The following is a 27,978-nucleotide window of genomic DNA, read 5'->3' as shown; positions in this document are numbered from 1 at the left end:
TGCGAAAGTGAAAACAAAAGAGTGGCGCTGGTCGTGTCTGCCAGTGTGTTGTTTTGTCTCGGGCCGTGTGTACACACGCCCAGGCGAGTCACCCGTCCCAAGCCCTCGACGGACGCAACACTGTCTCACATGTCCTGACCAGTGTTTTGCGAGAGAAATAAGCAACCGGGTCTATGAAAACAAGCCCAAAAGAAGCAACTAACGCGCGAGCACTTTAAACGTATACACATCGAGTATTTTCAAAAAGAAAAATGTGTGACATTTTTGACACATTTTAGCAACACAAATCTGGTACGGGGGGGTCCCTCGCACAAAATGTTCTCAGATGGGGATACGTGGACAATTACATATTCATTTGGGGGTCCTTGACATGAAAATGTGTGAGAACCACACATTTAGGGAGCGAGCCCAAATAAGCAACCACACTGGGAACAAGCCACAAAATAAACACAACCCGCAACTACCAATATTTACAAGTCTACTTTACCGCAAAACAAGCCCAAAGTTGCTTATATTAAGCGGACATGGCAGCACTGGTCCTGACGTCTCGCCGGTTACCGCAACGGGGTTTGATCCGGGGGACAGGGGGGGGGGGGGGCTGTGAACACTGGGAATTATCGGCGGGTTCGTTTTTTTTTGGGCGTCTCAATACAAGAGGAAACCATTACGTGGCCGTGTGTGTTTTGATACGTCGCGGCAGGCGTGTAAGCGTCTTGAACTTACTTTGCACCTGCCCCTCGGCGACTGACACGTACAATCAACACTTCCCCCAGCGATCGGGACTCACACCCAGCAATTCATCACTAAATCACTCAACAGAGCTGGTAATAAAGCCCCTACTTTAACTGCTGAGGACGCACAAGCTCACATTAGCGGGGAGATATTTCAGCCCGACCGCTTGGATCACTCGCAAGCATTTAGCTACAAATCTAATAAGAACCCTCGGCCTTGGTACTGCCACAGTCGCATCACTGGGTGTGCTTAAGCCATTAAGACCGGGAACGCGTCTGTGTCATTTTTTTTTTTTGGCCAATAAAAAATAGCAGATATACAAGCTCATAGCATGGCACTGAATGCTGCGCTATGAGCTTCTAGATGTGCTTTTTTTTTATCGTGAAAATGTGTGCAAATCTTTGAATATATATATGTTTTTTTGAAGCAAAGGTTTTTTACTCAAATCTTTGCTTCTGGGGGCGGTCCCTGGAACAACATATTTTGATATTGGGGTCCGCAGCCAAATACATATCATTTTGGGGGTCCTTGACATTAAAAAGTTTGAGCACCACTGATATAGCTAGCAACACATGTTTTTTCAAAAGACTGACATTTTGTAGAATCCCCAGAAGCAAAGATTTGAGTTACAAATGTTTGCTTTATATATATTCATATATATATTCAAAGATTTACACACATTTTCATGATTTTTTGGAAAATAGCCCACAAAGGGGTTTAAAATGACACAGATGCTTTCCTCTCGGTCTTAACGGGTTAAGCGTACATGAATATGGCAGAACATGAGCCTATTTGCTCAAATTAAAAGACGCTGGTTTTTCAAAATGTTTCGTCTCAACCAAACCTTGTTTGACAAGAGACGAGCGGGATCTCCAACCGAGGGAGAGCTTAAATCACTGAATTCTCCCCGAGCTGCATGAGAGAGGGAAAAAAAAAAGTTCTTAGATAGGCATAAATACTATTTACAGATTGGTAATTGTTGAGTTTTTAGATCCCTCAGAACACATCTGCATGTCATTGTTTTCCCCCTAAAACCACCATCTCTTGCATAGTCGTCTCAGACTTTGGAGAATTGAGATTCAGAGAATTAATTATCCAATCGACTCAGAGGCATCAACAGCTGTGTCCCCCAGGGGAAGGGGGTTAAGGCGTCAAGAGGGAAAATATTCAGCGTCCGTGACAGCCGCATATGTGTTCATCGTGCTTTTCTATCGGCAAGCCGCCGCGTCTCTCCCGGCGTGTCGCGCGCCCCGTCACATCTTGCGTCTCTCGAATGATGGTCGCTTTCCAGGAACCGCACAGTGAGAGACAGGGGTCGCCTGTGATATTAACGACTGCGGGGGCCCTTTGAACCGGAGACATTGTTATTAGGCGTTCCTGTGTGACGGAAAAACGTGGCTCAACAAACCGTTGCGGATAATATACTAATGTGTCACATTTGGTTCTCAATAGCGTGCCTTTCTGGGCGTTTCAGTGCTGCTATAACCGCAGCGAGGGCTGGAGGAAATCAATCAAAATGTTTTTGTTTTGGTGCTAGGTCACACAAAGTGGGTCTGGTGAATGATTAACCGATACTGTATGCATATGGGCTGGCTGAGGGCCGCGCCGTGCAGGTGATGTTAATACATCAAACCAACACCTTCTGTCTTTACGCTGTTGACTTAGTCGTCTCTCTGTACACGCACGCACGCTCACACACACACACACACACACGCACATGCACATGCACACACACCTAACACAACAGGACTAAATACCTAGTTAAGCATACATACAGTATGGCCTATATAATGCAGTATGTTAGAGTGGTTCTCAAACATTTTCATGTCAAGTAGTAAGCCTTGCCGAGCCCTGAGGCCCATAGGGGGCAGGAGCCCTGAGGCCCATAGGGGGCATGGAGCCCTGAGGCCCATAGGGGGCATGGAGCCCTGAGGCCCATAGGGGGCAGGAGCCCTATACCCCCCCAATCCAACTCTTGATGCTGAGTGCCAAGCAGGGAGGCATTGGGTCCCCAGTCTTTGGTATGACACGAGTCACGACCAGGGGTCAACCCTCATCTGAAAATAGTTTGGTCCAGGGACAAATATTTTCTAAAATATCCTGCAAGCTCACAATGCGTCGACACATTGTCAGCATTGTCAATGGCCGAAATGAATAAAGGGTTGAAGTGGTTAAGCAAGGGATAATGCATGGGGAGGCAGTCATTATTGAAATTTAAAGCCCGACAGGGCGATTAACCACCGAGGCGCAGCCGAGGTGGTTAATCGCCCTGAAGGGCTTTAAATTTCAATAATGACTGCCTCCCCATGCATTATCCCGCTTATTACACGGCTACTTAATAAATACATAAATAAATTTACCCAAAAGTAACAACAAAACGAAGTATTTCCTTGCTTACGGCAATGAAAGTATTCCATAAGTAGCCTATTGGGCTGGGCGGAGTTTGCCTCGGAAAACAAATGACAAAATAGAAAAAAACTCGCCCCAAAACACACTCGCCCCCCATTCTATATACTGCCGATTTGCCTGTAATACCGCCGGATTTGCCCCGGGGCGACTGTGTTTTGGGGCGAGCGTTTTGGTATTTCCCCCGTAGCCACGATAAACAAGGAAGTGCAGTGGATCAAATAGAATCACTTTTCGGTCATTGCATCGTCTATTTCTCACTTCAAATGTTTTCAAAAACATTCTTGAGAGCAACGTTTAGTTGTAAATGACATTGGTTGTTTGTTTACATGGCTGTCATGTTGGATAAAGCATAAAACAAAGCAGCGGAGGTTGATATGAGCAGGTGTTCTGAGTCTCTGATTACACAGCGGTCCGTTATTGAGCTCAGCGGTCATTATCGAGAAATAATGACCGATAACTGACCAATCAGAATCGAGCATTCAACCAAGCCGTGTAATAATGTATGTTAATAATAATCACAATCTACAAAGTAACTAGTAACTAAAGTTTTCAAAGAATGTTTGTGGAGTAAAAGTACAATATTTGCCTCTGAGATGTAGTAGAAGTAAAAGTAGGCCTACTGAAAATTTGAAATAATCAAGTAAATTAAAAAATACCTCAAAATTGTACTTAAGTACAGTACTTGAGTACATACTTGGTTACTTTACACCACTGCTTTAACCACTTAAACCCTCTATACTTTGTTCCCGGAATCCCCCAAGCGGCCTATACTTGGTCTCCTCCTTTTTTCCCCCTCTACAACAAATATATTCAGCAAAAATAGACGATCTACAAGCTCATATAGTGAGCTTGAAGATTGCCTATTTCTCGCTGAATGATCGCCAAACAGAATAGGGACGCTCGGGTTCAGGGGCCGCGTCCAGAGAACGCTCTTTGAGTTGGCGGCGGCCATTTTTGACATGCATTTCTATGGTAAAGACGCTCCTCTTCCCAAGTCACGTCCCGGGCATAGCGCTTCAAAACCGTTTTTTGGCGCAGCGACCCTAGGCGCTTCACACTGGAAACAGTTCAACTTCTGGAGAGGGAGCGCTGCTCTTTTGATCCTCCTGGCTGTGTCTGCATGACAACCCCGGTAATTTACGACCCGGCGTTGAATCATTACCGCAACCATGAGACGTCTTATGTTTACATTGTTTCAGCTAAGCTATTGGCGCTAATAACATAGTTCAGGATCATTCGAGCACAGCAAGGGCTGATCGGTTTGAACGTTGCGGGTGTTAATAAATGCTGCATGTTGTGAGCGCTATGGACATGATAACGTGGAAACCTCGTATGTCCAAAACTGTTACTTCTCGGGATTCAAATTTAAAGGAGCACATCTACAAGTTCGAGCTTGTAGATCTGCTTGTAGATGCTTTCGATACTTTTGTGTGACGCTGTAGTATGATCAAGTAGGGCATTAATTTACGAGAAAAACACAAAATGTTATGGAGATAAGAGGTTTCTGCCCGACAGCAACGATATCCAAAGCGCCTCCCTCCGCTCAAAAATATGGAGGCAGGCCTTGAAATGTTAACCCTGTGTGCAGGTCCAGAGTTTCATAGCCGTGACCTCGGCAGTTCTCGACTTCTGCTCGCCCCTCACGCTCCCGCTAACATCGCGACGACGCACGTTTAAAAACGGGACTGAAGTCCTCTCAATAGCCTGTCCTCATTCTTCCGCAATCCTTCCAATTTACGAGCCTCATGATGACAATCGCTTGTCTGCCGCTCGATTCTTTCCCCTCGATCCTGAAATAATAGGCCTTAAAACATTTCTGAACTTGTGCTTCAAGAGAAGCCTTTGTTGGATTTTCTTTTAATTCTTTTTTTTTTTGTTTTTTTTTCCTCAACAGACAAGTCCTACCACGTCTTTGAAGTGGCATTTCGCATTATTGGCTATTTACAAACCTCGCAGCCAGTATGTCATTTGGCACACGAACACTTTCCTCCATAAACAATGTCCTTTTATTCTTATGAAGAACACATTTGTTTTAAATGTCACTATGGGCAATAAAATGGGAATAAATATGTAATGAATAAAAGGGCATGCTAAAGTCATCCCATCCCGTCCCGTTAAAAAAAAAGAAAAAAAAAGATGCCCACACGGTTCGGTCACAGAGCCCTTTAGGTCACCGTCTATTTCGGGTGGCGGTTGAAAATTCTCCCGTCTCTGTCCCCCCTCCGCGTGCTACGTACGCGTCGACTTATTTAGAACCTTTTCGGACGTCACGGTGCGATGTCTGAACCGGCGGAGCTGCTTGTAACAACAGAGAGAAACTGCACGCTGAATTTTCATGAGTGCAAAGTCTCGTTCCATATTCCCAAAATGTGATTGATCCTGACTGTGTACTCTGGCAAGCTAGGCTTATAGGTGGTTTTGTCTAGACCAGTAAGTTATGGAGGGTCACACTTTGTGTGTGTGTTGCCTGGTGTTTTTCTTTGGGTCAAGGTGGAGCCCCTGTGTAATTGGTTGCACTGTCTGTCAACCTAAAACCTCAAAGTGTTTCATTGAATTTAAGATGGGTGATATTAGGTGACTTATATGGCAAAAGGGCGAATTCGTACATGTACGCTTACCCTTGAGTAGTGCCACGCACTGAAAATAGCAGATCTGCAAGCGCACAACGTGTTGCAGCATGACGCGCTGAGCTTGTAGATCTGCTATTTAAGTAAAATCAGGCTTCTCTACTGTAGTCTCATCTGAAAGAAAAATCTCATTGTATCAGCTCAATGGAAACAAACAAGCCTTTTTTTTTAAAGCATTGCTTGCATAGCCTACTCACTGCACTCACTGTGCCGTTTGCAACTTGTTAATAAAGTATCAAATAAATCAGTCGATCCTCCAAAATAATACTACTGTATGTATTGTTTGTTAGGATTTCCTGGCATTTCCTCCCAAAGACTCAAATTTCAAATGATTCCCGTTTTACTGGAAGGCTTTATCTTGTGCAGGGTCAAACATTTTGCCACCTGACACCTCCAAAGAGCTCATAACTGGCGAGTGAAGAGGGGAAAAACATGTGCTCTTTGGGGTCGAGTGTTTCCACTGTGTGTGTGTAAGCATGTCATGTGCACCGCGGTGACACACACTTCATGAAAAGACATTGTGTGTGTGTGTGTGTGTGTGTGTGTTGTAACATCCCATGTGCCCCCGTGCCGTGCACACACACTGTTGTGTTGTGCTGTGTGTGTGTGCCATCTATTGGACTTCAGGGAAACACCACTTTGAGTTTGAACCTCTTTTTCACATGCAGGACATGAAGGATTAGGACAAACCTATCTGTGAAGACGTAGGTAGGTAGGTAGGTAGGTAGGTAGGTAGGTAGGTAGGTGGGTAGGTGGGTAGGAAGGTGCGTATCTTTACTCATCCCATGGGGGAAATTAAATTGTTGCATCAGCTCATATGAACAGACAAGAAAAAGAGACCTCAATAAAAAAAGAACGTTATAATTTCATCGCCATGCCGGCTTGTGGTGGACATTTCTTTCAAAATGCTATTTTTGCCATGGACATACAGTGCAAATATTACCAGAAACAAAGCTTGCCCTACATGTACACTACTAGTGCTGTGGTCCTCCAAAAGTGGGTTGAGGGACCTTCAGGGCTGGTTGAGGATGGTCCAAATGGATCATTATAGGTCTGTAACTCTGAGAGTGTACAAATGGAACCAAATGGACCCTATACGGGTCCATTTGGTTCCATTTGTACACTCTCAGAGTTATGGGGGTCCTTGAAAATTGGTGGACTCCTTATGTGCCATCGTGTCACAGTAAATCAGTGACATACATATTCTGACGAAAACCTGGAGACTGAGACACTCAGTAATTGGGTCTTCTGATCAAAATAAGAACATTATAATATGTTAAAACGAAATCTAAAATGTGCCACGGACAAGGACAAGTCTTGCCACGGACACATTTGTCTGTGTACGGACATGTTGATGACCCCCAAAGCATCTAAAATAGACATCAACCTACAATATTGAAAGACAGAACATCCTCTCCATCCTAATCAGCCTGATCAAGGCAACCGGAGGAGGAAGTTATTCAGTGCTTATTGCGGCAGGAGTTTAGTCTTCATCCTGATTTTGACATCATGCTGTTCCCTCTTTTTTTACACTGAGTGCCCGGATCCTCTGTTTTTTTATCTGATGTTTTATCCCGTCTGATCCAGGAGCACCTTTGACAATTTTAACTATTCTGAACTACTTGACGTCTCCGGTGAGCACCTGGTTGCTTTGATATCTCTGCCAAAAAATAAATAAATAAAACGTTTATGTCTGAAAAGGCACATGAATCCAACATATTATTAGCGAATACAATGTGTAAACAAACAAAAAAACATGTTATACACAGCACTGATGATAATTGCGGTCAAAATAGATCCATGAAGCCATCAAAAGCTGCAGCATAACTTGGAGGCAACCCAAAATAAAAACATTGGAATACTTCCAAGCTGGTCACAAATCACTGTCAACAGACAGATTGATAGATTGAGATAGATTGAGCTAGCTTTGAAAACCTCTTATCAAGTTGCATGGATGGCTTTCTCAAAACCATAAAAATAAAAAGTTTCATTGGAAATATATACAGCATATCGTTTCTGTCGAGTGGAAACCGCATATATCAGGATCCAAATTCAAAAGTAGCAAAAACAGCCGATCTACAAGCTCAAAACGAGCTTTCGAGCTTGTAGATCTGCTACTTTTTATGCTTTTGTGTGACGCTGTGGTATGATCAAGTAGGGCGTTAATTTACGAGAAAAAAAACATACGGAGATAATGTTTCTGCCCGACAACAATGATATGAAATATATGTGGGGGAGGGAGGGGGGGGTCCTTGCTTAGTCTGTCTCTCAGCTAAGGGGTCCTTGAGCTGAAAAACACTGAAGACCCTTGCTCTACTTTAACAAGAGATGCCCTGCTAAAGGAGAGACTTCTGGAGACATTCTGGTAGTAGTGCCCATCTAAACTAAAACAAAACCAAAAGAAATTGTGTTGATGGTAATGAGAAACAGTGGTTTATGACCTAGAAGAACAGAGAAAAAAAAGACGAAATACCCTCAAATTTATTAAAAGAACTCACTTATATCCTATAACATGTGTTGCGGTGGAGGCCGGTGGAAGGAGCCAGGAAAAAGCGGGCGCAGTGGGTGAGTGCAGGAGTCAGCCCAGCACGTGCCTCCTTCCACAGTCCCTCCACAGTCCCTCCACAGTCCCTCCACGACACATTGTGAGCTTGTAGATCGGCTATTTTCAAATGGTTAATTTATGTTTTGTAATAATAATCAAAATCTACAAAGTAACTAGTAACTAAAGTTTTCAAATAATTGTAGTGGAGTAAAAGTATAATATTTGCCTCTGAGATGTAGTGGAGTAGAAGTAAAAGTACAGACAATTTGAAATAGTCAAAGTTTTTTCTATGGATTAGTCACTCCATGGAGACTTGAATTCATGGATATTTTTTGTTTTTTGTCGCATTCCTAAGCCAATAGTTTGATGACCAGCCGACCGGTAGGCAGCGGTTCCGGTTTCAGACACAAAGGAGATTCTTTGTGTCTCCAACCAGAACCGCTGCCGGTCATCAAATTATTGGCTTAGGAATGCGACAAAAAAAAAAAACATTAATTAAGTCTCCATGGGGTGACTAATCCATAGGGAAAAAAAGTCATTTTGGGGGTGAACTATCCCTTTAAAGCTGCACTTTATCACTTTTTTAAAACCCCATTAAGACCTGAGGCCGATTCTACGAATGCCCTCTACATCAGTAGTTCTCACACTGTCACGATCTTTCAAAAATGTTCAAAAAATAGCATATGTACAAGCTCACAGCACGGCACGAAGTGACATCTGCACATCTGCTATTTTTGAATAGCCAACGCTAAAATCTAAAATGACACAGATGCTTTCCTGGTTTTAATGAATACAATTGTAATTTAGTGCAATCTGTATGGTATCTGTATGGTTTGGTCTCCCTGCTCTTCTATTAAGACATTTAGATCGTGTCAAAGGTCAAGTCTCACCTATCAGAATCAGAATCAGGTTTATTGTCACATCACAGGTTTACAAGGTAAAAAAGTGGGTGAAATTCGTTTTTGTACATCGTTCCCATCGTTCCCACCTATACACAGGATCTGACAAAAAAATCGTCGTTCAAGATTCAATTTATCCCCTGAGCAAGCAGGCAGGCTCTATTAGCTTAAAAATGTCAGCACTGGCGCTGGGTTCAAATCCGGGGTAGAAGGGGAAAGTTACATAGTAGATAGTACAGTGTACAATTTCACCGCCGCTTTCTCTGTCCAAGCAAAGGCAAAGGTCCCTGGAATGGTACGCATATTTACAAGTAGGGAGTTAATTTACGAAAAAAACGAAGGGATAAGTACGTCAGAATTGTACTTAAGCACTAGTACTTGAGTAAATGTACTTAGTTACTTTCCACCGCTAGCCTAGTCGGTCCCTTATAGTACAACAGCGCTGCACTGTCTCAGACTTCGGCGGGCCAGACACCACTGTGACCGCTCAGCGCACAGAGACCGCCAGACCGCCAATCTTATAACACAAACAAAACACACAAACAAACAAACAAACACAGACCAGACACACACACACACACAAACACACACGCAGGTCCCCCCAGACCGCCTCCCCCACCCCCCAACCCGCCACCCGCCATTATGTCGACTCATCAAGTCCGTTGGCGGGGGCTTAGTCATCCTGTAGGGCTTCCAGTGAGAGAGCCTCGCGGCTCAACTCTTCTTGGCTTTTGTTTTGGGAGCAAATCTGGCAGAAAATATTTGCTCATTTGTCCCCACACATGTATGTGGTTTGGTAGCTAGCCGCGCGCTAGCTGCTGCGAAGGGACTGCGGGCCTTATTCCTACTGTCCACCACCAGTGGTGGAAAAAGTACTCACAGTTTTTTTTACAATGCTGCATCGTAGAAATACTCTGTTACAAGTAAAAGTTCGGAATAAAAAATTGACTTGAGTAAAAGTACGAAGGTATTGGCATCAAAATGTACTTAAAGTGCCAAAAGTAGAAAGTACTCATTGTGCAGAATGTTCTATTTCACAAGTTTTCAAATATAAAAATCTTTTTAAAATAGCCAATGTACAAGCTCACAATGCGTCGCGCTGCGACGCATTGTGAGCTTGTAGATCGGCTATTTTCAAATTTGCCTACAAAGCTGAAGTGGTTAATGTATGTTTTGTAATAATAATCAAAATCTACAAAGTAACTAGTAACTAAAGTTTTCAAATAATTGTCGTGGAGTAAAGGTACAATGTTTGCCTCTGAGATGTAGTGGAGTAGAAGTAAAAGTACTGAAAATTGGAAATACTCCAATAAAGTAGAAAAAATACCTCAAAACTGTACAGTACAGTACTTGAGTAAATGTACTTAGTTATTTTACACCACTGTGGTCCACATCCACAACAGGCAGCCAGAAGCACTCTGGTGTTGTTTTACTGAAGTAAAAGTATCGATACCGCGATGTCTGTGTAATGTTAAAAGTACATTGTGCAGAATGTCCCATTTCACAATCTTTCAAAATGCAATGCAAATCTTTCGAAAATAGCCGATCTACAAGCTCACCAGCTCTATATTCTGATAGTACTCATTGCTACAGTATAGAGTGTTTGTTCAGTAACAGGAGTCTCCATTGTCTCTCCAGATCTTTATTAAACAGAAAATGCATTTTCAGGTCGGGATGCCAATTTGATCCAATCAGGAGAGAGAACTCACACAGGATAAAGAATAAACAAGTGAAAGTGAAGCGAGCGGTGACACAAATAAATGAGCAGACAAAACTGGAACACTATAAAAATGAAGCTGATAAATGGGTACTCTCTCCTGATTGGCAGACATTTTGCAACACACCTGATTTTTTTTTTCTGTTTTAGAAGAGCTGGAGCGATGGCAAACCCCTGTTACTGAACAAACTAGCAATTACTCAGAAAAGAGTGCCTTAACCTTTTAACAAGAAACGTTTTGTTTTAACCAAAAATATCACTTACCCTACCTTAAGTACAGTACCCATTAAGACCTGGAACGCATCTGTGTCATTCTTTGATTTGAGCTAAAAAGCATTATTTTACACTTTGGCTATTCAAAAATAGCAGATCTACAAGCTCATAGTGCAGCACCGAGTGCCATGCTACGAGCTTGTAGATCTGCTATTTTTTTTTTTAAACTTGAAAATGTGTGCAAATCTTCGAATATATATATTCTTTTAAGGCGAACATTTTTAACTTTAATCTGTGCTTCTGGGGGGTCCCTGGAACAAAATATTTTGAGGTGGGGGTCCACGGCCAAATACATATCATTTTGGGGGTCCTTGACATGAAAAAGTTTGAGAACCACTGATATATGTAGAAACATAAGTATTTTCAGAATACTGTTGGGATTTAGAACACATTTGTAGAATCGGCTTCAGGTCTTAATGGGTTAAATAAATGTAAATGTACTTTAATTACTTTCCACATGCAGAGCTAGCCATGCAGGCCTGGCCAGGCCAGTGGCCTGCCTGGGTAATGTCCTCCCACACTGTATGAGCCATCCAGCACTATTATGTTGGTCATACTCTGCCCTTTGTTTAGCAAGAAAACCCTTCCTCTCTGGTGTGTTTTCTCTTTCTTCTCCAAACTCCCAGACAGTGGTGGGAAAAGTACTCACATGTTTTACTTAAGTAAAAGTATCAATACCGCAATGCAGAAACACTCTGTTACATGTAAAAGTCCGGAATTCATACTATTGATGAAGGTTTGTGGTCTGATTTGAGTCGTGGTAGCCTCTCTGCTACTATTAATTCTAGATATAGACTGACTCGTTATAATTTTCTCCACAAACTTTATTATACACCTCAAAGGTTGCTTAGACATAAATCTGAGCTATCAGACAATGCATAAAAGTTAAAACATTCTGGTATGATATCTATGATACACTGGCTAAAATGACAGAGGCTCCCTTCCCGTTAGACCCTGAAGTTTGCCTCTTAGGCAACTTCACTGCTATCAGTGCAAATCTAAGAAAACACTAAATTAAATGTATAGAGGTGGCACTTGGAGTTGCTAGGAAATGTATTGCAATAACATGGAAGTCTGACTCCCCCCTCCTCATTGCGAGATGGTTCTCAGAAATTAACAGTTGTGTCCCTCTTGAGAAGATTACCTACCTGTTAAGAAAGGGGTTTGACACATTTTTGAAGATTTGGCAACCTTATTTGGATTATATGGAAACGTTGTCCCTACCTGTATCAGAGATGTTATTAGCCTGGGTGCCAGCCTGCTTCGCTGCGTTCGGCGGACTTTTTTTCTCTCTCCGCTTCTCAGTCTGGAATGCCTCCTATCTCCAGGAGGCGGGACACAGCAGCCAAGGTTCCAAACCTACCGTGGCTTCTGATTGGTCTGTGGTGCGGGGCGGGACAAAAAAAACGGTGTGATCGTTTTGATTCGTCATTCGTTTGAACAACATCCAATCAGCAACGACGTTGCCGAACGTAACATATGTAGTTCCTGTGTACTTCCTGTGTAGTTCTGAAAGACGAGTCAATCGGGTGCATTCCAGACTGAGAAGCGGAGAGAGAAAAAAAGTCCGCCGAACGCAGCGAAGCAGGCTGGCACCCAGGCTAAGATGTTATAGGTTGTTATCTACAGCTATCTCAGTCTAGATCTATTATTTCTTTTTTTAATGTCTATACAGCAGATTTGTCTCTTCTTGTTGTTTCTTTACTTTTTTTTTAGGGTTCGAGGCCTATAGGCTCGAAACCTCTTTGTATCACTACACTTTGTCTTTCTTCCGACGTTTTTTCTGTCACGGCCTAATCGTGCATACGCTTTTTACGAAACTCGGCAATATGGTAGAGGGCTATGCCAAACGGCTAAGACACGAAACTCACAACTATTGGCCAAAGGGTGGCGCTATAGCAATCATTTGAAAAATGCCAACTTTGAGCAGGTACAACTCATGCCCTCTTTGACCTACAGACATGAAACTTCGATATACACATGCGTTTCCTCATGCCGAACAACTTTCACGTGCTGACTTTTGACCTCTGACCTTTAGATCTCCCACCATTTTGAATTATATGAAAAACAGTAAACATCTATCTCCTCCTGGGATTTTTTAGCAATCTGCACGAAACGTTTTACACATGAGCTTTGGACCTATGCCGGATTTTCCATAAGTGACAAAAAGAAGCTTTTAAGAGCCAATGAATATCGCAGTTTTATGAACATTTTTCGTCTGCCCATAACACGTAGTGGTGAGACCAAAATTTGTTCTCCCCGGTTCTCCTCAGTGGCTGGAGCAATTGATCTGAATTTGAACACAGCCATTGACCATATGCACGGAACAGCGAAGCCTGTTTTTCGATTTCACCAAATCTCAGCTATTTATTAGCGTTTTTGTGTAAAATAATGTCGCTATGGTTATGGGGCTGCCCAGCTGTGGGATGGCCCCGCGAGCTGTGGGACGAACTGCCTCCCGGGTTGCCAGATCATGTGCGCATATCCCCCCACGGATGCGTCGACCGGGTATGGACTAGTGTTAATTAATGCAAGGGTTGAGGTGTCCATGAGAAATGTTCTTAACCCTGGATTGCTAGCCACAATCCCTCAGCACTTTGCTCAGCTGTTGAGAATGCTCATTTCATTGTTAGTTGCATGGGCTGCTTTGTCTCAAGTTCAATCTATTCTGTTTGTACGTCTTATTGTGCTATTGTTGCATATCGTTTTTTGCCTCTCATGCCTCGGACCCGTGTATTGCTGCTTGCAGCTATATTTTACCTTTATTTTTGATTATGTTTTATCTGTGCTGTCCTTTATGTATGTGGGTTTGTATGTGGAGAGGTGGGAGGGATGTGGGGGGATTGTATGTGTTTTACTCCTCTGACTAAGAAAATATTTTTTTTGCAGAATGGGTTCCCAGATTGGTCCCGTCGCAAATGTTTGGTCTGAGCTCAGGATGGATTGCAGAGATTCTTGATTCCAACATGTATTGTCAGAAGCTTGTAACATTACTCCTTTAGTGCGTGCAGAGCTAGATCATAGTTGGCTCCATGGCATGTGTCTTTTTTTTTTAAATGCCACTTTGGTGTGTTTGCTCCCTTCAACAAAGACGGTCTCGCTTCTTGACATGGGCAGGAGTTTATGACATACAATAGTGCCAAGCGCACGGACGTTCTTCACTCCATGCGCTGGTCGCTCCCTTGTAACCCAACTCCAGAGTATAGAGGACACTTCTTAAACCATTATATCGTTATATTGTTGCTGTCGGGCAGAAACCTTACAATTCAATAATATTACACTTCTCATTACTTGGTAATAGAGTAGTTGGTTACATTACAAGTTATATCACTTTTGCTACCCTGATCTGCACGTACACGTTACGTCAAAACAAAGAGGGCGCATGCTTAAACAAGCTAACAATTTGTAACATCACAACATGATAGCTTGCAGATCTGTTCTTTTTTTCTACAACCTCCAACTATGGGGTATAAATAATAATACCATAGTCCATCTGGGTATAAAAAAAAATCATGTTCATTGTAACTTAGTAAGTCAAAGTTTAGAGATGTACCAATGCAATGTTTTCCTATTCAGATACCTGCAACTTGCGTATGGGTCGATGCCGTAATAGTAGGCTACACTAAGAGGAGTATAAAACAGTAAATCTTCAACTGAAGGATTCAAAATACATACAGTAGTATGTTCACTGTAAATGAAAAAAATATCATGTGATAGATAATCAGATTGTCACAGACTGGCATACTCGATACCGATACTAGCATTTTAGAGAATATCGGCAGCTTTTCCGATACTGGAATAACAGAACATCTCTAAATATTACAGTTTTGACAGTCGTAATAAACTACTTACTGGGTAAAGTAATAATATCGTCTCTGTCAGGTGTCCAAAACTGTTACTTTTCAGGATTCAAAATCAAAAATAGCAAAATGACCACATCTACAAGCTCAAAATGTGTCGCTTCGCATCGCATTTCAAGCTTGTAGATCTGCTACTTTTGATGCTTTTGTGTGACGCTGTAGTATGATCAAGTAGGGGGTTCATTTACGAAAAAACACAAAAAGTAAAAATATGGGGATACGAGGTTTCTGCCCGACAGCGGCGATATCATGGTAATATATCACTTTGTAACTCGTGTTACCGCCCAGCACTCCACACCAAATCACTTTACCGAAAACGTGAGCTCGCGGATCGGTCGTGTTTTCACCGAATGTTCACCCCGGCACAGGGACGCGCTATAGGCTTCATGTGGTTCCAGCTGTTCCTCTGGACCCAGTCTGTTTGGGATTTACTTCCTAAGCCGGGGCGATTTCAGGCTCACATTAGCATAAGTTTGTATGATTATACAGGCCCTCATGTCAGGGCATTTAGTAGGAAATGTGTACCGTATCAAATGTGAACTTAAGAAGAAAGCAGTCAAAACATACACACACACACACACACATACGCACACACACACGCACATTCTGCGTTTCTTTCTCCCCTTTTCATGTCGACCACAAGGCTGACCTGCCGGCCTCCCATTTCCTGGGAGGAGGATATCCCCCCTTCAACAGGGCCTTAACCCGTTACAACCGGGAACGCATATCCGTGTAACCACTTTAACCATTATTTTATGCTTTGGGCTTTTCAAAAATCTGCTATTTTTGAAAAATCTTTAAAGTTTGTGCAAATCATTGAATGTAGGCTATATATGTTTTTAAAGCGAACATTTTTAACTCAAATCTTTGCTGCTGGGGGGGTGCTTGGAACAAAATATGTTGAGATGGGGGTCCGCGGCCAAATACATGTAATTTTGGGGGTCCTTGACATGAAAAAATGTATAGAACCACTGATTATAGCAACATGTTAAGATTTAGAAGACATTTGTAGAATCCCCCAGAAGCAAAGCTTTGAGTAAAAAATGCTTTCAAAAATATATATTCAAAGATTTGCAAAAAATGTTCATGATTTTTTTTAAATAGCAGATCTACAAGTTCGTAGATCTGCTAGTAGATCAGCTCGTAGATCAGAGTGCCGCGCTATGGGCTTGTAGATCTGCTATTTTTGAATAGTCCAAATAAATCTAAAAATGCTTCTTTCCCGGTCTTAATGGGTTAAAATCCATCAGTGTAAGACGACTGCAGACCCTGATGGATGTCCCTCCTCCCCAGTACCATTGTCTTTGAAGCCCCAGGAGGCCTCTCTCTCTCTCTCTCTCTGATGGCTGCCATGGGACCACACTGGTGATTAGGGTAGTAGAACCATAGTTAAGGGCCGTCCACCACGTGCTCCACTGTCTCTGATGTTTGTGTCTCAGCCCAGTGGAGGTTCTGGTTCACTGACACATGTAATTAGGGGATGTGGTCCATACATGGTACCTATAGGGAGATGCCACCGACCCTGTCTCCTTTCCTCGTTCCTCCCTTGGTAACTCTAACCATGCCACCACCCCAGTGGTGGAAAGTAACTAAGTACATTTACTCAAGTATTATATGTTTTACTCTACTGGAGTATTTCTAATTTTATTAGATTTTTTTTACAATTATTTGAAAACTTTAGTTACTAGTTACTTTAGATTTTGACTCGAATCTCCAGCACTGTTGGCTTGATCGCAGCGAAACTGTGCACACACACTCCCTGGATGCAAATTCAGAACCTCTGCCCCACAGTTTTCACATGGGCCTGTTATAGCGCCACCAGGAGGCCGCTTTTTGTCCGATTGCGGTCAAACTTTGCACGCACATTCACACTATGTTGAGGAACAAATGCCACCCTTTTAACATTGGCCTGTTATAGCGCCACCAGCAGGTCTAATTTTGCAAAGCACATTTTTGGAACAAAATGCCTCAAATCCTGAATGTAATGTCCGATTGAAAGCCCTAAGAAGAAATGGCACCCTTTTTACATTGGCCTATTATAGCGCCACCAGGATCGAGGCCACAACCTACCTGACCTGGCGGAGACCTGTATTGGAGCCAGTAGGAGGTGCACCACTAGAAAAAAGTGACCTTTTCAAATGGCCCGGATTTACAGAGGACTATGTCTAAAAAATGTTTCATGCAAATTGTCTCTATCACAGAGCCACCCAGAGCCACAAACCAACAGTCACTGAACATGTTTCACTGCCACACCGGGCCCCAACATGACAGCAACAGGGCTACTGTACATCTTGAACCACATCAGCACATGACACAAACAGCATCAAACACGAACAGCATAAAACAAAAACATCATACAACACAAACTGCACCTGCAGCTGCAGCAGCAGCAGCATCCAGCAAAGGAAAAGGAAAAAATAGGTATGTCACAATTATTACATAATCACCTGATCGCAAGTATTTCAGATAATCGCAATACTTTTTCGGTTAATCGTCATAATCATTTCCATGTTGAAAAAGGTTCATATGTTTTCAAACATTTTCAAAAATAGTCTGCTATTTCCACGTATAAAGTTATTGAGGTATGCAAGTTATTTGTCATATCTGACCCGTGCACCTTTTGTTTACGAAGACAGACACATTTTTATTAATAATGTTACAATGTTCAGCATACGACGCAATAATTAATTAATTCGGCCTAGTTCATCGCAATTATTTGAGCGACAATTAATCGTCAAGCGACAAGTAAAACGTCATAATCGTGACAGTCCTAAAGAGGTTCCTACTTTGAGTTGTCTTCATCAGCCGTCTTCAGGGGAAACCCCGAGAAGGACAAGGTCTTCGTCCGTTCGACCGTGCGGACCAAGTCGTCGGAGGAATCCCCCATGGATAGAGAGAGATCTCCAGATCTCGTTCTCTAAGGCGGGGCATCCTCGGATGAGCCTTCCAGCGGGCGTCTCCTGCCATCTCCATCCTCCGTACATCTGGTTGGCTTCACCAGTACTTTACATCTCTCTGGTTAACTTCACCAGTACTTTATTAGAGGTGGATGGTCTGGGAGGGTGTTACACTGTAGGTGAAAACCTCAGTCTTCTGGGCATCTACGATGCAGATATCATCTGCATCGTCATATGTATGTGTGTGGGGGTGTGTGTGGGGTGATAACATAAAAAAAATCACACCCAGTGTGAAGTGGGCGGTGTGTGGTCATCACAACATGACTCACTTTAAAAAAAGGATAAATTACTTTTTTTTAAGTCCATACTGCTATTCATAGGGCTGCACATGTGTCATGTGTTTCGCTAGCCAATCACAGTCCTGAATTTGCAAAGTCAGCCAATCACATTACAGTTAGTGGTGATGACACTAGCTGTAATGTGATTGGCTGATATGAAAAAAAGTATCGATTTGCATTAACAATGGAAGGGTTAGGGGGTACACAATTTTTTTGGTCGGTGTCCAAAACTCACTTATAGGGGGCGGCTACACCGCCCCAAAAAGACTACACTAGAGAGTCATCTAGACCTCCTAGTTGTAGTAGTGAAGCCCAGTTCTTGCTCCCCTCCTCCACTGATGGCCTGTCTTCATAGTCCACGCTTATAATGAAGAGGAGGGGGGAGGGGGGTGTGTCCCCTCCAACACCTCTGCCGGCCTTGAGTATCTGAAAGAAAGAAAGAAAGTATTGAAACATATACAGCCTAGTATACGTATACTGTATCCTGTCATAACATTCACAGCCTAGTATATGTATACTGTATCCTGTCACAGCATACACAGCCTAGTATACGTAGAGCTTGTAGATCGGCTATTTTCACAATGTTTGCCTCTTTCTTACGTAATATTTGACCATTTGGCCAATTTAGTATTAAAAGTCGTTCAATTGTAACTTTATACATGTGCAAATACCCTGTATACACGTATAGGGCATAGCAGTGGCGGCCATTTTGTGGTGTCACAGATAGAAAACGCATTAATTTTTCCCATGAAGATTTCCGAAAATATTTTTTATAAATTATGTTAAGCCTGGAACCAAGCCATCCAGGATCCTGATGAATGTGAAGTGATTTACTAGGCCCAGTGGTGCAATAAGCACTCAAAATCTTTACTTGAGTAAAAGTACCAATACAGCAATTTTGAAATATTATTACAAGTACAAGTCTGGTATTCAAACTTTACTTCAGTAAAAGTACAAAAGTATTGGCCTGCATAGCCTGTCTTAGCATCACAATCAAACACAGCTCAACAATACAACATATTCACTTCACATCACATCACACAACACAACAATGCTTCATTCTGACTAGTTGTTGCTTTACCAAGTAAAATAAAAGTGAAATTAAACACACAAATTCCATCAATTCCTTTAATGCTAAGCCGCTAATTAGCTAAGCTAAGTCACCTGCAGAAACTCACCTCCGTTTGGTCAGATAGAGATAATGCACTTCTGTTTCCAATGTCTTGTTGTCACAAGTGTGTTTTAGCAGCTTTCACCACTCTGGTAAACACTGACAACTTTACTCAACGTTCATGTGGAGTAACGTTGCGTTATGATGTTGTTTATTTTGATCTTTTACTTAGAAACATTGCAGAGATTGTAACAAACACTGTGTGTGTGCGTGTGTGTGTGTGTGTGGGGGGGGGGGGGCAGGGCTGACAATTGAAGGACTTATAAAGCCCGCCCCTCCCTCCCTCCCTCCCTGCTTCCTAGGGAGTGTGGAGCAATAACTAACTACCTCCCAGGGCAGGGTTTCTCAAAGTGGGTGCCCCCGTGGCCAGTGGTGTGAAGTAACTAAATACAATTACTCTAAGTACTGTACTTAAGTAAAATTTGGAGGTATTTTCACTTTACTGGAGTATTTACACATTTCAATACTTTTACTTCTACTCCATCTGTATAGTAGTGTGTATATCTGTCTGTCTCTTATATGTCATCATGATTTGTGTGCATGGGGATCTCATCTTAAACAAGCTTAGTGCTTAATGAGTTTTCCAGTTTAGTAGACCTTGTATTGTACATTTGTACTTCCATGTACTGTTATGTACTGTCATGTACTGTTCTCATGTCTTACTAAATAAAGTACATCAATCCACTACATCTCAGAGGAAAATATTGTACTTTTACTCCACAACAATGATTACAGCGCCACCAGGAGGCCGATTTTTGCAATACTTTTCTTTTTCATATTACTCCTACAAATTTTGTACAAACATCATGCTAATCGGTACACATTGTCTCTGGAGTCAAGTGATTAAGATGGTTCCGTCATATTTTTCATATTCCATCCTGATTGGCAAATTCTGAACATTGCTTGCCCACAATAACCTACCTGACCTGGCGGAGACCTGTGCTACCTTTGCTATGATTCCCTGCTTTCATATGAGATGAGAAAATGCTAGATGACTGTCTCCCAGTCAAATTTGGTCACATATCACATATAATTGATGTGTATATACTGGTATATACTGGGCACTGGTATTCAGACGGTACTACTCTATTTGATGTGTGGACACTGTTATTCAGACGGTACTACTCTATTTGATGTGTGGACACTGTTATTCAGACGGTACTACTCTATTTGATGTGTGGGCACTGGTATTCAGGCGGTAATATTCTATTTGATGTGTGGGTGCTGGTTTTCAGACGGTACTATTCTATTTGATGTGTGGGTGCTGGTATTCAGACGGTACTATTCTATTTGATGTGTGGGTGCTGGTATTCAGGCGGTACTATTCTATTTGATGTGTGGGTGCTGGTTTTCAGACGGTACTATTCTATTTGATGTGTGGGTGCTGGTATTCAGACGGTACTATTCTATTTGATGTGTGGGTGCTGGTATTCAGACGGTATTCTATTTGATGTGTGGGTGCTGGTATTCAGGCGGTACTACTCTGTGTGTGCTGGTATTTAGACGGTACTACTCTATTTGACGTGTGGGTGCTGGTAGTGTGTATATTGAATGGTACAAATAACTCAATTCCCCAAATCACAAAAAAAATACATCTTGTAACTAAAAATAATGTTTATTCCATAAAAAACACACCTTAGGCAACGCACACAGTTAAGAATAGAAAAAGGTAAATGCCACAATAAGAAGTGATATAATTTCACTTTAAAAATAGTGTTGCATTCAATCATCATAATAATCCTTCAACATGTGTTCAAAATGCATGCATTCTGAGTTTACAACCACATTCTGGATGCCTCGTTGTTCAAATGAACTTTTATAATACGAGACCGTTTCTTTCTTTTTTTTTTTTCTTTCGCACATTTCGCTCCGTTATGCCACTCTGCAATACAGGAATGCATTGGAGGCCGAGCTTGTCATATTTAAATGAAAACATAGTGCTCTCTGTAATTGTACAATTAAAAGCAGCTAGTGGTCTGTCAACAGTGGAAAGGCCAGAGGGTTATCAAACCAGAGATTAAAATAGGGCTGCAACCATCCATCATCTTCTTAGCGATTATTGTAGTGAGTGCTTTTTCGATTAATAAAATAATCAAGAAGGGTGTTTTTTGGGGGAGATTTCCTTCATGAATCGTGAAGAAAACATTAATTTACATTTTTCTAATCGACTAACTCAATGAATCTAATTAACCACTTAAGCCCTGTTTTACAACAACCTCTACAACAGTGACTTGTAAGAATAGCAAACATAAATCAGTTATTTCATCGATTAGTAGATGGACCGTTGCACCCCTACATTAAACCAGCCCTCCAGTGGTCTATTATCCATTGACGTAACAATCATCGTGTGCATGCACATCACCGGACACTCCAAACTGAATCCTTCCTCGAGTACATGTGTGTGTTTGTGTGTCCTCTGCTTGTTAAGAGAAGGTGCAGTGAAACAACAAGGCGATGCGATGCGTTGGGTGCATGATGTGTCATAAGGTGGCATCATGGGCGCAGCGGCAGCGGCAGCGGCAGCAGCAGCTCAGAACCAGAACTCGGAGACAAAGACGTGCACGTTGACCAGGTTCTTGTGGGACACTCCCTGGGCGCCCAGGTTGCTCATGGACAGCGTCAGGATGAGGTTCAACGGACCGATCAGCGGCTTCACTTGCCTGACCACGCCTAGGAGGAGAGACACGGAGACAGGTCAGGTATCTTAAAGTCGTTAAAGTAAGGATAGCGGAGTATTGGATTGCGCTCAGGTGGCGCAGTGGTAAAAGTTTCTGCCCCACCACGTTGTGCATTTGAATGGTGTATCCAGCTTTGTCTGTACGAACATTAGAATCATTGGTAACACCTGTGAGGGAAGTAAGGCAGAGGCCCAATTTCTTTCTAATATGGCTGCTGTGCATAGAGCCTATTGGCCCGTGTTCAGGGGAGGAAGCCGGACAGGGAGGGTGATATTGGTCATTGCATGTATTCCTATGGGCTGGGGCGGCACCTGTCAGTAGGGAGTGTTGGGCGGGAGGAGTAGGACCAAGACTCTACGTCCTCTCAGTGGGGGTTCCTCACTGGCAGGTGAGTCAGTAGAATACAACAGCAGTGACATCATACAGAAATGTGTGTGGGGAGGAATTAATTGGCAATGACACATTTTAGGGAGAAAAAGATGTAAAAAGCAACATTAAAAAAAAATAGATATAAAATAATTATAGTAGTCATTACTATAGAATGTTTGCTTAGTAACAGGGGTCTTCCTGTCTCTCCAGTTCTTTATTAAACAGAAAAGACATTTTCAGGACGAGATACCGAGTTCATCCAATCTGGAAAGAGAATTCATACAGGGTACAGGATAAACAAGTTAAATTGGAAGTGACAAAACAAAAAAATGGAATTGGAACAATATGCAATTGGATCTAATGAATCTTGCTCCTGATTGAATTAAATCGGTATCCCGACTTGAATATGTATTTTCTGTTTACTAAAGAGCTGGAGAGATGGGGAGACCCCTGTTACTGAACAAACGCTCTATAGCAATGATTACGATGGGATTGTAGAGCTTTAACATTATTTAAATAAAAATTGTGAAAAAAAAAATCACTTACACTATACCTTATAGTGTAATATACCTTTAACCACTTAAACTCTATTCCAAACATTTAAAAAGATAACCAATCTATACAAGCAAGTTTGCAGGTCTGAATTTTTTTGATGAGCAGGAGCAAGATGAAGTCGGTTATTGGTCCTAAATATCGATTTGGATATATTTTCGGTTAATTGCCAAGCCCTACTAAACGTTATATCGGGTGGAAACCTTATATGTCCAAAACTGTTACTTTTCAGGATTCAACAGTAGCAGATCTACAAGCTTCGGGACATGTTTTGAGCTTGTAGATCTGCTACTTTTGATGCCTTTGCTTGACGCTGTAGTATGATCAAATACGACGTTAATTTACGAGAAAAAAAAAAACATTTTGAATATGAAGATAGGAGGTTTCTGCCCGACAGAGACAATATGGACCAAAAGGTCCCATCATTGCTGTCCACAGAGCACCTCCCCCTTAGAGGGGCAAAACATCCACAGCGATGAGCCACATCAGGGCTTAATGATGCCCTGCCAGGAATGGAGGACGACTCCACAAGACTCTTTAGAGACTTCACTCCACCTTCCACCCTGTCCCTGGGGGGAACGACGCGACAGCAGACACCCCCACCCCATCCAGGAGTAAAAAAACCACCCCCACACACACACACACACACACACACACACACACACACACACACACACACACACACACACACACACACACACACACACACACACACACACACACACACACACACACACACACACACACACACACACACACACACACACACACACCACAGCAGAGAGAGCGAGAGAGAGAAACCAAAGTATGACCGAATGCCCGTGGAATTCGTTTGCATGGGAGCTCTTTTTTTGAAGTTGAACATGCGATTACAGGGTGAAAAAACATCAGTGTTTATACAGGCTGTCAGCGGGCCCTTTCTGTGCTGCAGGCAGGCAGGCAGGCAGGCCGAGTTGCATGGTGACATCTCTCAGCTCACAGGCCTGTTGGAACAGCCAGCACCACAGTGCAGTCAGTCAGTGAGTCAGGCAGCTTAACTCACCACACTGTCCTCCTAGCCTGCAGTCCCTCCAATCAGAGCCTTTGTGAATTTTATGTCATTTGTCACTTTTTATGTCACTGTCACTTTTAATGTCACTTTGAGAACCACTGGCTTACAAAAATCCATGTTCACAAAGCCAGCGGTTCCCAAATCAGACGGGGTTCCAAAATCAGTTGAACGAGTTCAAAATATTTTCAGACGGGGGTCCTTGACATGATACCACTGACATTAAAGGAGTAGTTCACCCCCCAAAAATACTTATTTTCTATCAATTACACACCCCATGGAGCATCGAATTCATGGAGATGTTTTTTTTTTGTCGCATTCCTAAGCCAATCATTTGATGACCAGCGGAGACTACCGGAGACATTAGCATCTTTCCGCCAGTCATCAAATTATTGGCTTAGGAATGCGACAAAAACAAAAAAATCTCCATGAATTCAAGGCTTCATGGGGTGTATAATTGATAGAAAATAAAAAAAAAATTGGGATGTACTACTCCTTTAACTCTTTGAACGCCATAATCCATCCACGCCGTCGACACGTTAGACGCGTTGATAGCGTTTTCATTGTTTAATTGCCAATCGCGCTGTTCTTTGTAACTTCCACCATCAGGTTCCCTTTGCACTCACTCCACACTCACCCGTATGCAGAATTAAAGGGTTCCGTTTCCGGTTCTCGGTTTTATCTTGAAAAATGTGATTTTTAGGCCAAAATTAAAAAAAACGGAGAGCTCCGGTTACATTTTCTTTGCTCTGGACGACGAACAGTTATCGTCGTTGTGTATACCAACGATCTGAAACCCGATCATGAGCTAAGCTCAGCTAAGATGGCCAGCGGAGGGGGTCAACGGATATGACGTTTGGAGCCTGTTTGGAGCAGGCAGACAGAGAGAACGGAGAGAGACAGAAAAAAACTCTTTGAGTGCTGGTCGATCTGTCGTGTTTGTTTATAAACACAGCCAGACAAACGATTATAATGGATATAACAATTCTGTGACCGGTTGAAAAAGGTTATAAAACACGAAAATCGCTGGCACTGGGTGAGTACATTACGAAAATACTCTGGCAGATGAACTTGAATTTAGTTTATTTAAAAAATGTAATAGGCTCTATGCACAGCAGCCATATTGGACAGAAATTGGGCCCCTTCCTTGCTTCCTTCACAGGTGTCACCAATGACACTAATGAAGGCTCTGTTCCATTTAGTGTAGCACAGTGGTTCTCAAACTTTTTAATTTCAAGGACCCCCATAACTCTGAGAGTGTACAAATGGAACCAAATGGACCCGGGAGGGTCCATTTGGTTCCATTTGTACACTCTCAGAGTTACACCCTCTCAAGGAACCATGAGGGTCCCTGGACCACACAATATCAGCACCCTGACTCTGTTTGACCAGAATGGAACAGAGCCTTCATTAGTATCATTGGTAACACCTGTGAAGGAAGTAAGAAGAGGCCCAATCCCAAAACGTCTGCTGTGCATAGAGCCTATTCTTTGGCTGACTGTGGCCAAAAGCAGCAGGTTGGGGGCTCAGTCAGTCTGGCCGTCTCTTACTTCAAGGGACAGCGGGTTCAAAGTGGTTCTGGTCGTGTTGTTGCTCTATACAAAGCGCCACATCAGGGAGTGTTCTGCAGAACCGCAGGCAGCACAGCGCAGCGCGATGACCCAACAGCTTAGCCTCCCCAGTCCAACTTCCAGATTAAATTGATGACATATCACTGCATCATTCGCTCTGAGTTACGAGGTGCCTCTGCGTGCTGATTGTTGTAATAAAGCAAGAAGCCATGCAGCCAGCCAGCCATTTTCTGCTTGTGGTGGAAAAGTAACTAAGTACATTTCATCGCCGTCGGGCCGAAACCTCTTATCTCCATAATCTAACTTAATGTGTTTTTTTTTCGTAAATTAACGCCCTGCTTGCTCATACCACAGCGTCACACAAAAGCATCAAAAGTAGCAGATCTACAAGCTAGAAACGCGGCGCGAAGCGACGCGTTTTGAGCTTGTAGATCTGCTACTTTTGATGTTTTTGAATTTGAATCCTGAAAAGTAACAGTTTTGGACATATGAGGTTTCCACCCGACAGAGACGATTTACTCATGTAGTGAACCTACAGTAAGTACAACATTTTCTTTATACTTCTACTCCAACAGCTCAGAGGCATTATTGTATTTTTTTACTCCACTGCAATTATTTAAAATTATTTAGTTACTTTACAGTTTTAGATTATCATTACAAAACATACAAACCATTTAAGGCCCATTTTATACCTTGACTATTCAAAAAATATCAGCTTATACTGTAGCTTGTGCCTATTTGCAAAAACGTCTTGATACATTTTGGGCGGTTCATAATGAGTACTTTGTACTTTGGTACTGTAAATACATCTTTATGGCAATACAAATTTTACTCAAGTAAAATGTTGAATACAGGCCTTTTACTTGTAGCAGAGTATTTCTACTTTTGTGGAAATTGTTGGTATTGCTGCATTTACTTGAGTAAAAAAATATGTATATATAAAAATGTCAAACTTTTCAGAATTCAAAAGTAGCAGATCTACCGTACTGAGCTGAACAACAGCTTGTAGATCTTCTACTTTTGATGCTTGTGTGTGACGTGGTAGTATGATCAAGTAGGGCCTTAAAGTTAGAATATTGAGATAAGAGTTTTCTGCCCGACGACAGCAACGATATATATATATAAAAAACTAAAATCCTTCCTCCAGTGTTCACCACAGGGCAAACAGTGATGATACATGATGTGCTAATATCCTCTACATCCCTCAGGACACTGCCACAGCATGGTCTCTCTCTCTCTCTCCCCCCCTCCCTCCCTCCCTTCCTCCCCTCCCAGGGGGGGTGGGCTGATGTTTGTGGCACCATCACTGTGGCCCACAAGGGTAAATGAGTCCCATGTGTTCAGTGGCGGGGAGCTAGTCGCAGTCACGCGATATAGCCATGGAAGGCATTCCTCCAGGAATCCATCTTTTTAAATGTGGAGGAGCCTTAGCTATAGGAGCCTACTGCCGCTTTCTGTCTTGTCTGTCTCTTTCTATCTACCTCGCTCACCCTCTCTCTCTCTCTCCGTCGGATCATTGTGGGCACACTTAAGATTCCAGAAGATTCCGGCGATAAGCGCCCCCTGTTAGAGAGAGAGAGAGAGAGAGAGAGAGAGTGGATATGGGGCCCTAAGCTTGTGTCTCTCAACCAGGGTTGCCCCCTTGTTTTGGTGTTTTGAGACTCTGTTGCGTAGTGACACTCGTTCGGCGGGGAGCGGGGGCTTTTTTATTGTTTCCAAAGCGTCAGCGCCATCAGAGAGGAGACAGAACCTCTGCTTGAACCCGACGACAGAGGCAGTAAATGTTTCAGAAAAGTAAAGGACGTGGAAAAAGAGATTGGGGAGCTATACGAGTCTAGAAAAACTTTTTTTTTTTTTTTTTACGACGCAAGCCAACGGTGGGGTGGGTGGGTGGCACGGCCTTCTGGGGCTCTGCAGTGGCGCGCAACAGTACTGCTACGCAATGAGAAGTGGAAATGACTTTGCATATCGTTACTGTCGGGTGGAAACCTTGTACGTCCAAAATCAGTCCTTTTTTTTATTATTCAAAAAAAAACTTTGAACCCATTAAGATCTGAGGCCGATTCTACAAATGTCTTCAAATGTCTGTCAAAATCAGTTTTCTGAAAAACTCAGCTATGATACTATATCAGTGGTGCTCAAACTTTTTCATGTCAAGGACCCCCAAAATGATATGTATTTGGGCCGCTGACCCCCCTCTCAAAATATTTTGTTCCAGGAGCAATGATTAGAGTCACAAATGTTTGCTTTAAAAATATATATATTCAAAGATTTGCACAAATGTTGAATATT

The 27,978-nt window shown here is 42.5% G+C and overlaps 1 protein-coding gene across 2 annotated transcripts in view; it reads right to left on the bottom strand.

The window, feature by feature from the left end:
* Positions 1–21,064: 21,064 nt before the first annotated feature.
* The window catches only part of fbln1 (fibulin 1), a 95,602-nt gene continuing 88,688 nt past the window's right edge, over positions 21,065–27,978 (bottom strand). For both annotated transcript variants that reach the window (XM_084061073.1, XM_084061072.1), the window contains one exon: positions 21,065–22,138. In XM_084061073.1, the coding sequence (XP_083917199.1) occupies positions 21,999–22,138 (140 nt within the window). In that variant the 3' untranslated portion in view covers positions 21,065–21,998. The remainder of the gene's footprint in view (positions 22,139–27,978) is intronic.

The sequence above is a fragment of the Gymnoscopelus microlampas genome, assembly GCF_963454915.1.
Source record: "Gymnoscopelus microlampas genome assembly, chromosome: 6".
In the NCBI taxonomy this organism is placed as follows: Eukaryota; Metazoa; Chordata; class Actinopteri; order Myctophiformes; family Myctophidae; genus Gymnoscopelus; species Gymnoscopelus microlampas.
This window is presented reverse-complemented; position numbering and strand designations above follow the sequence as displayed.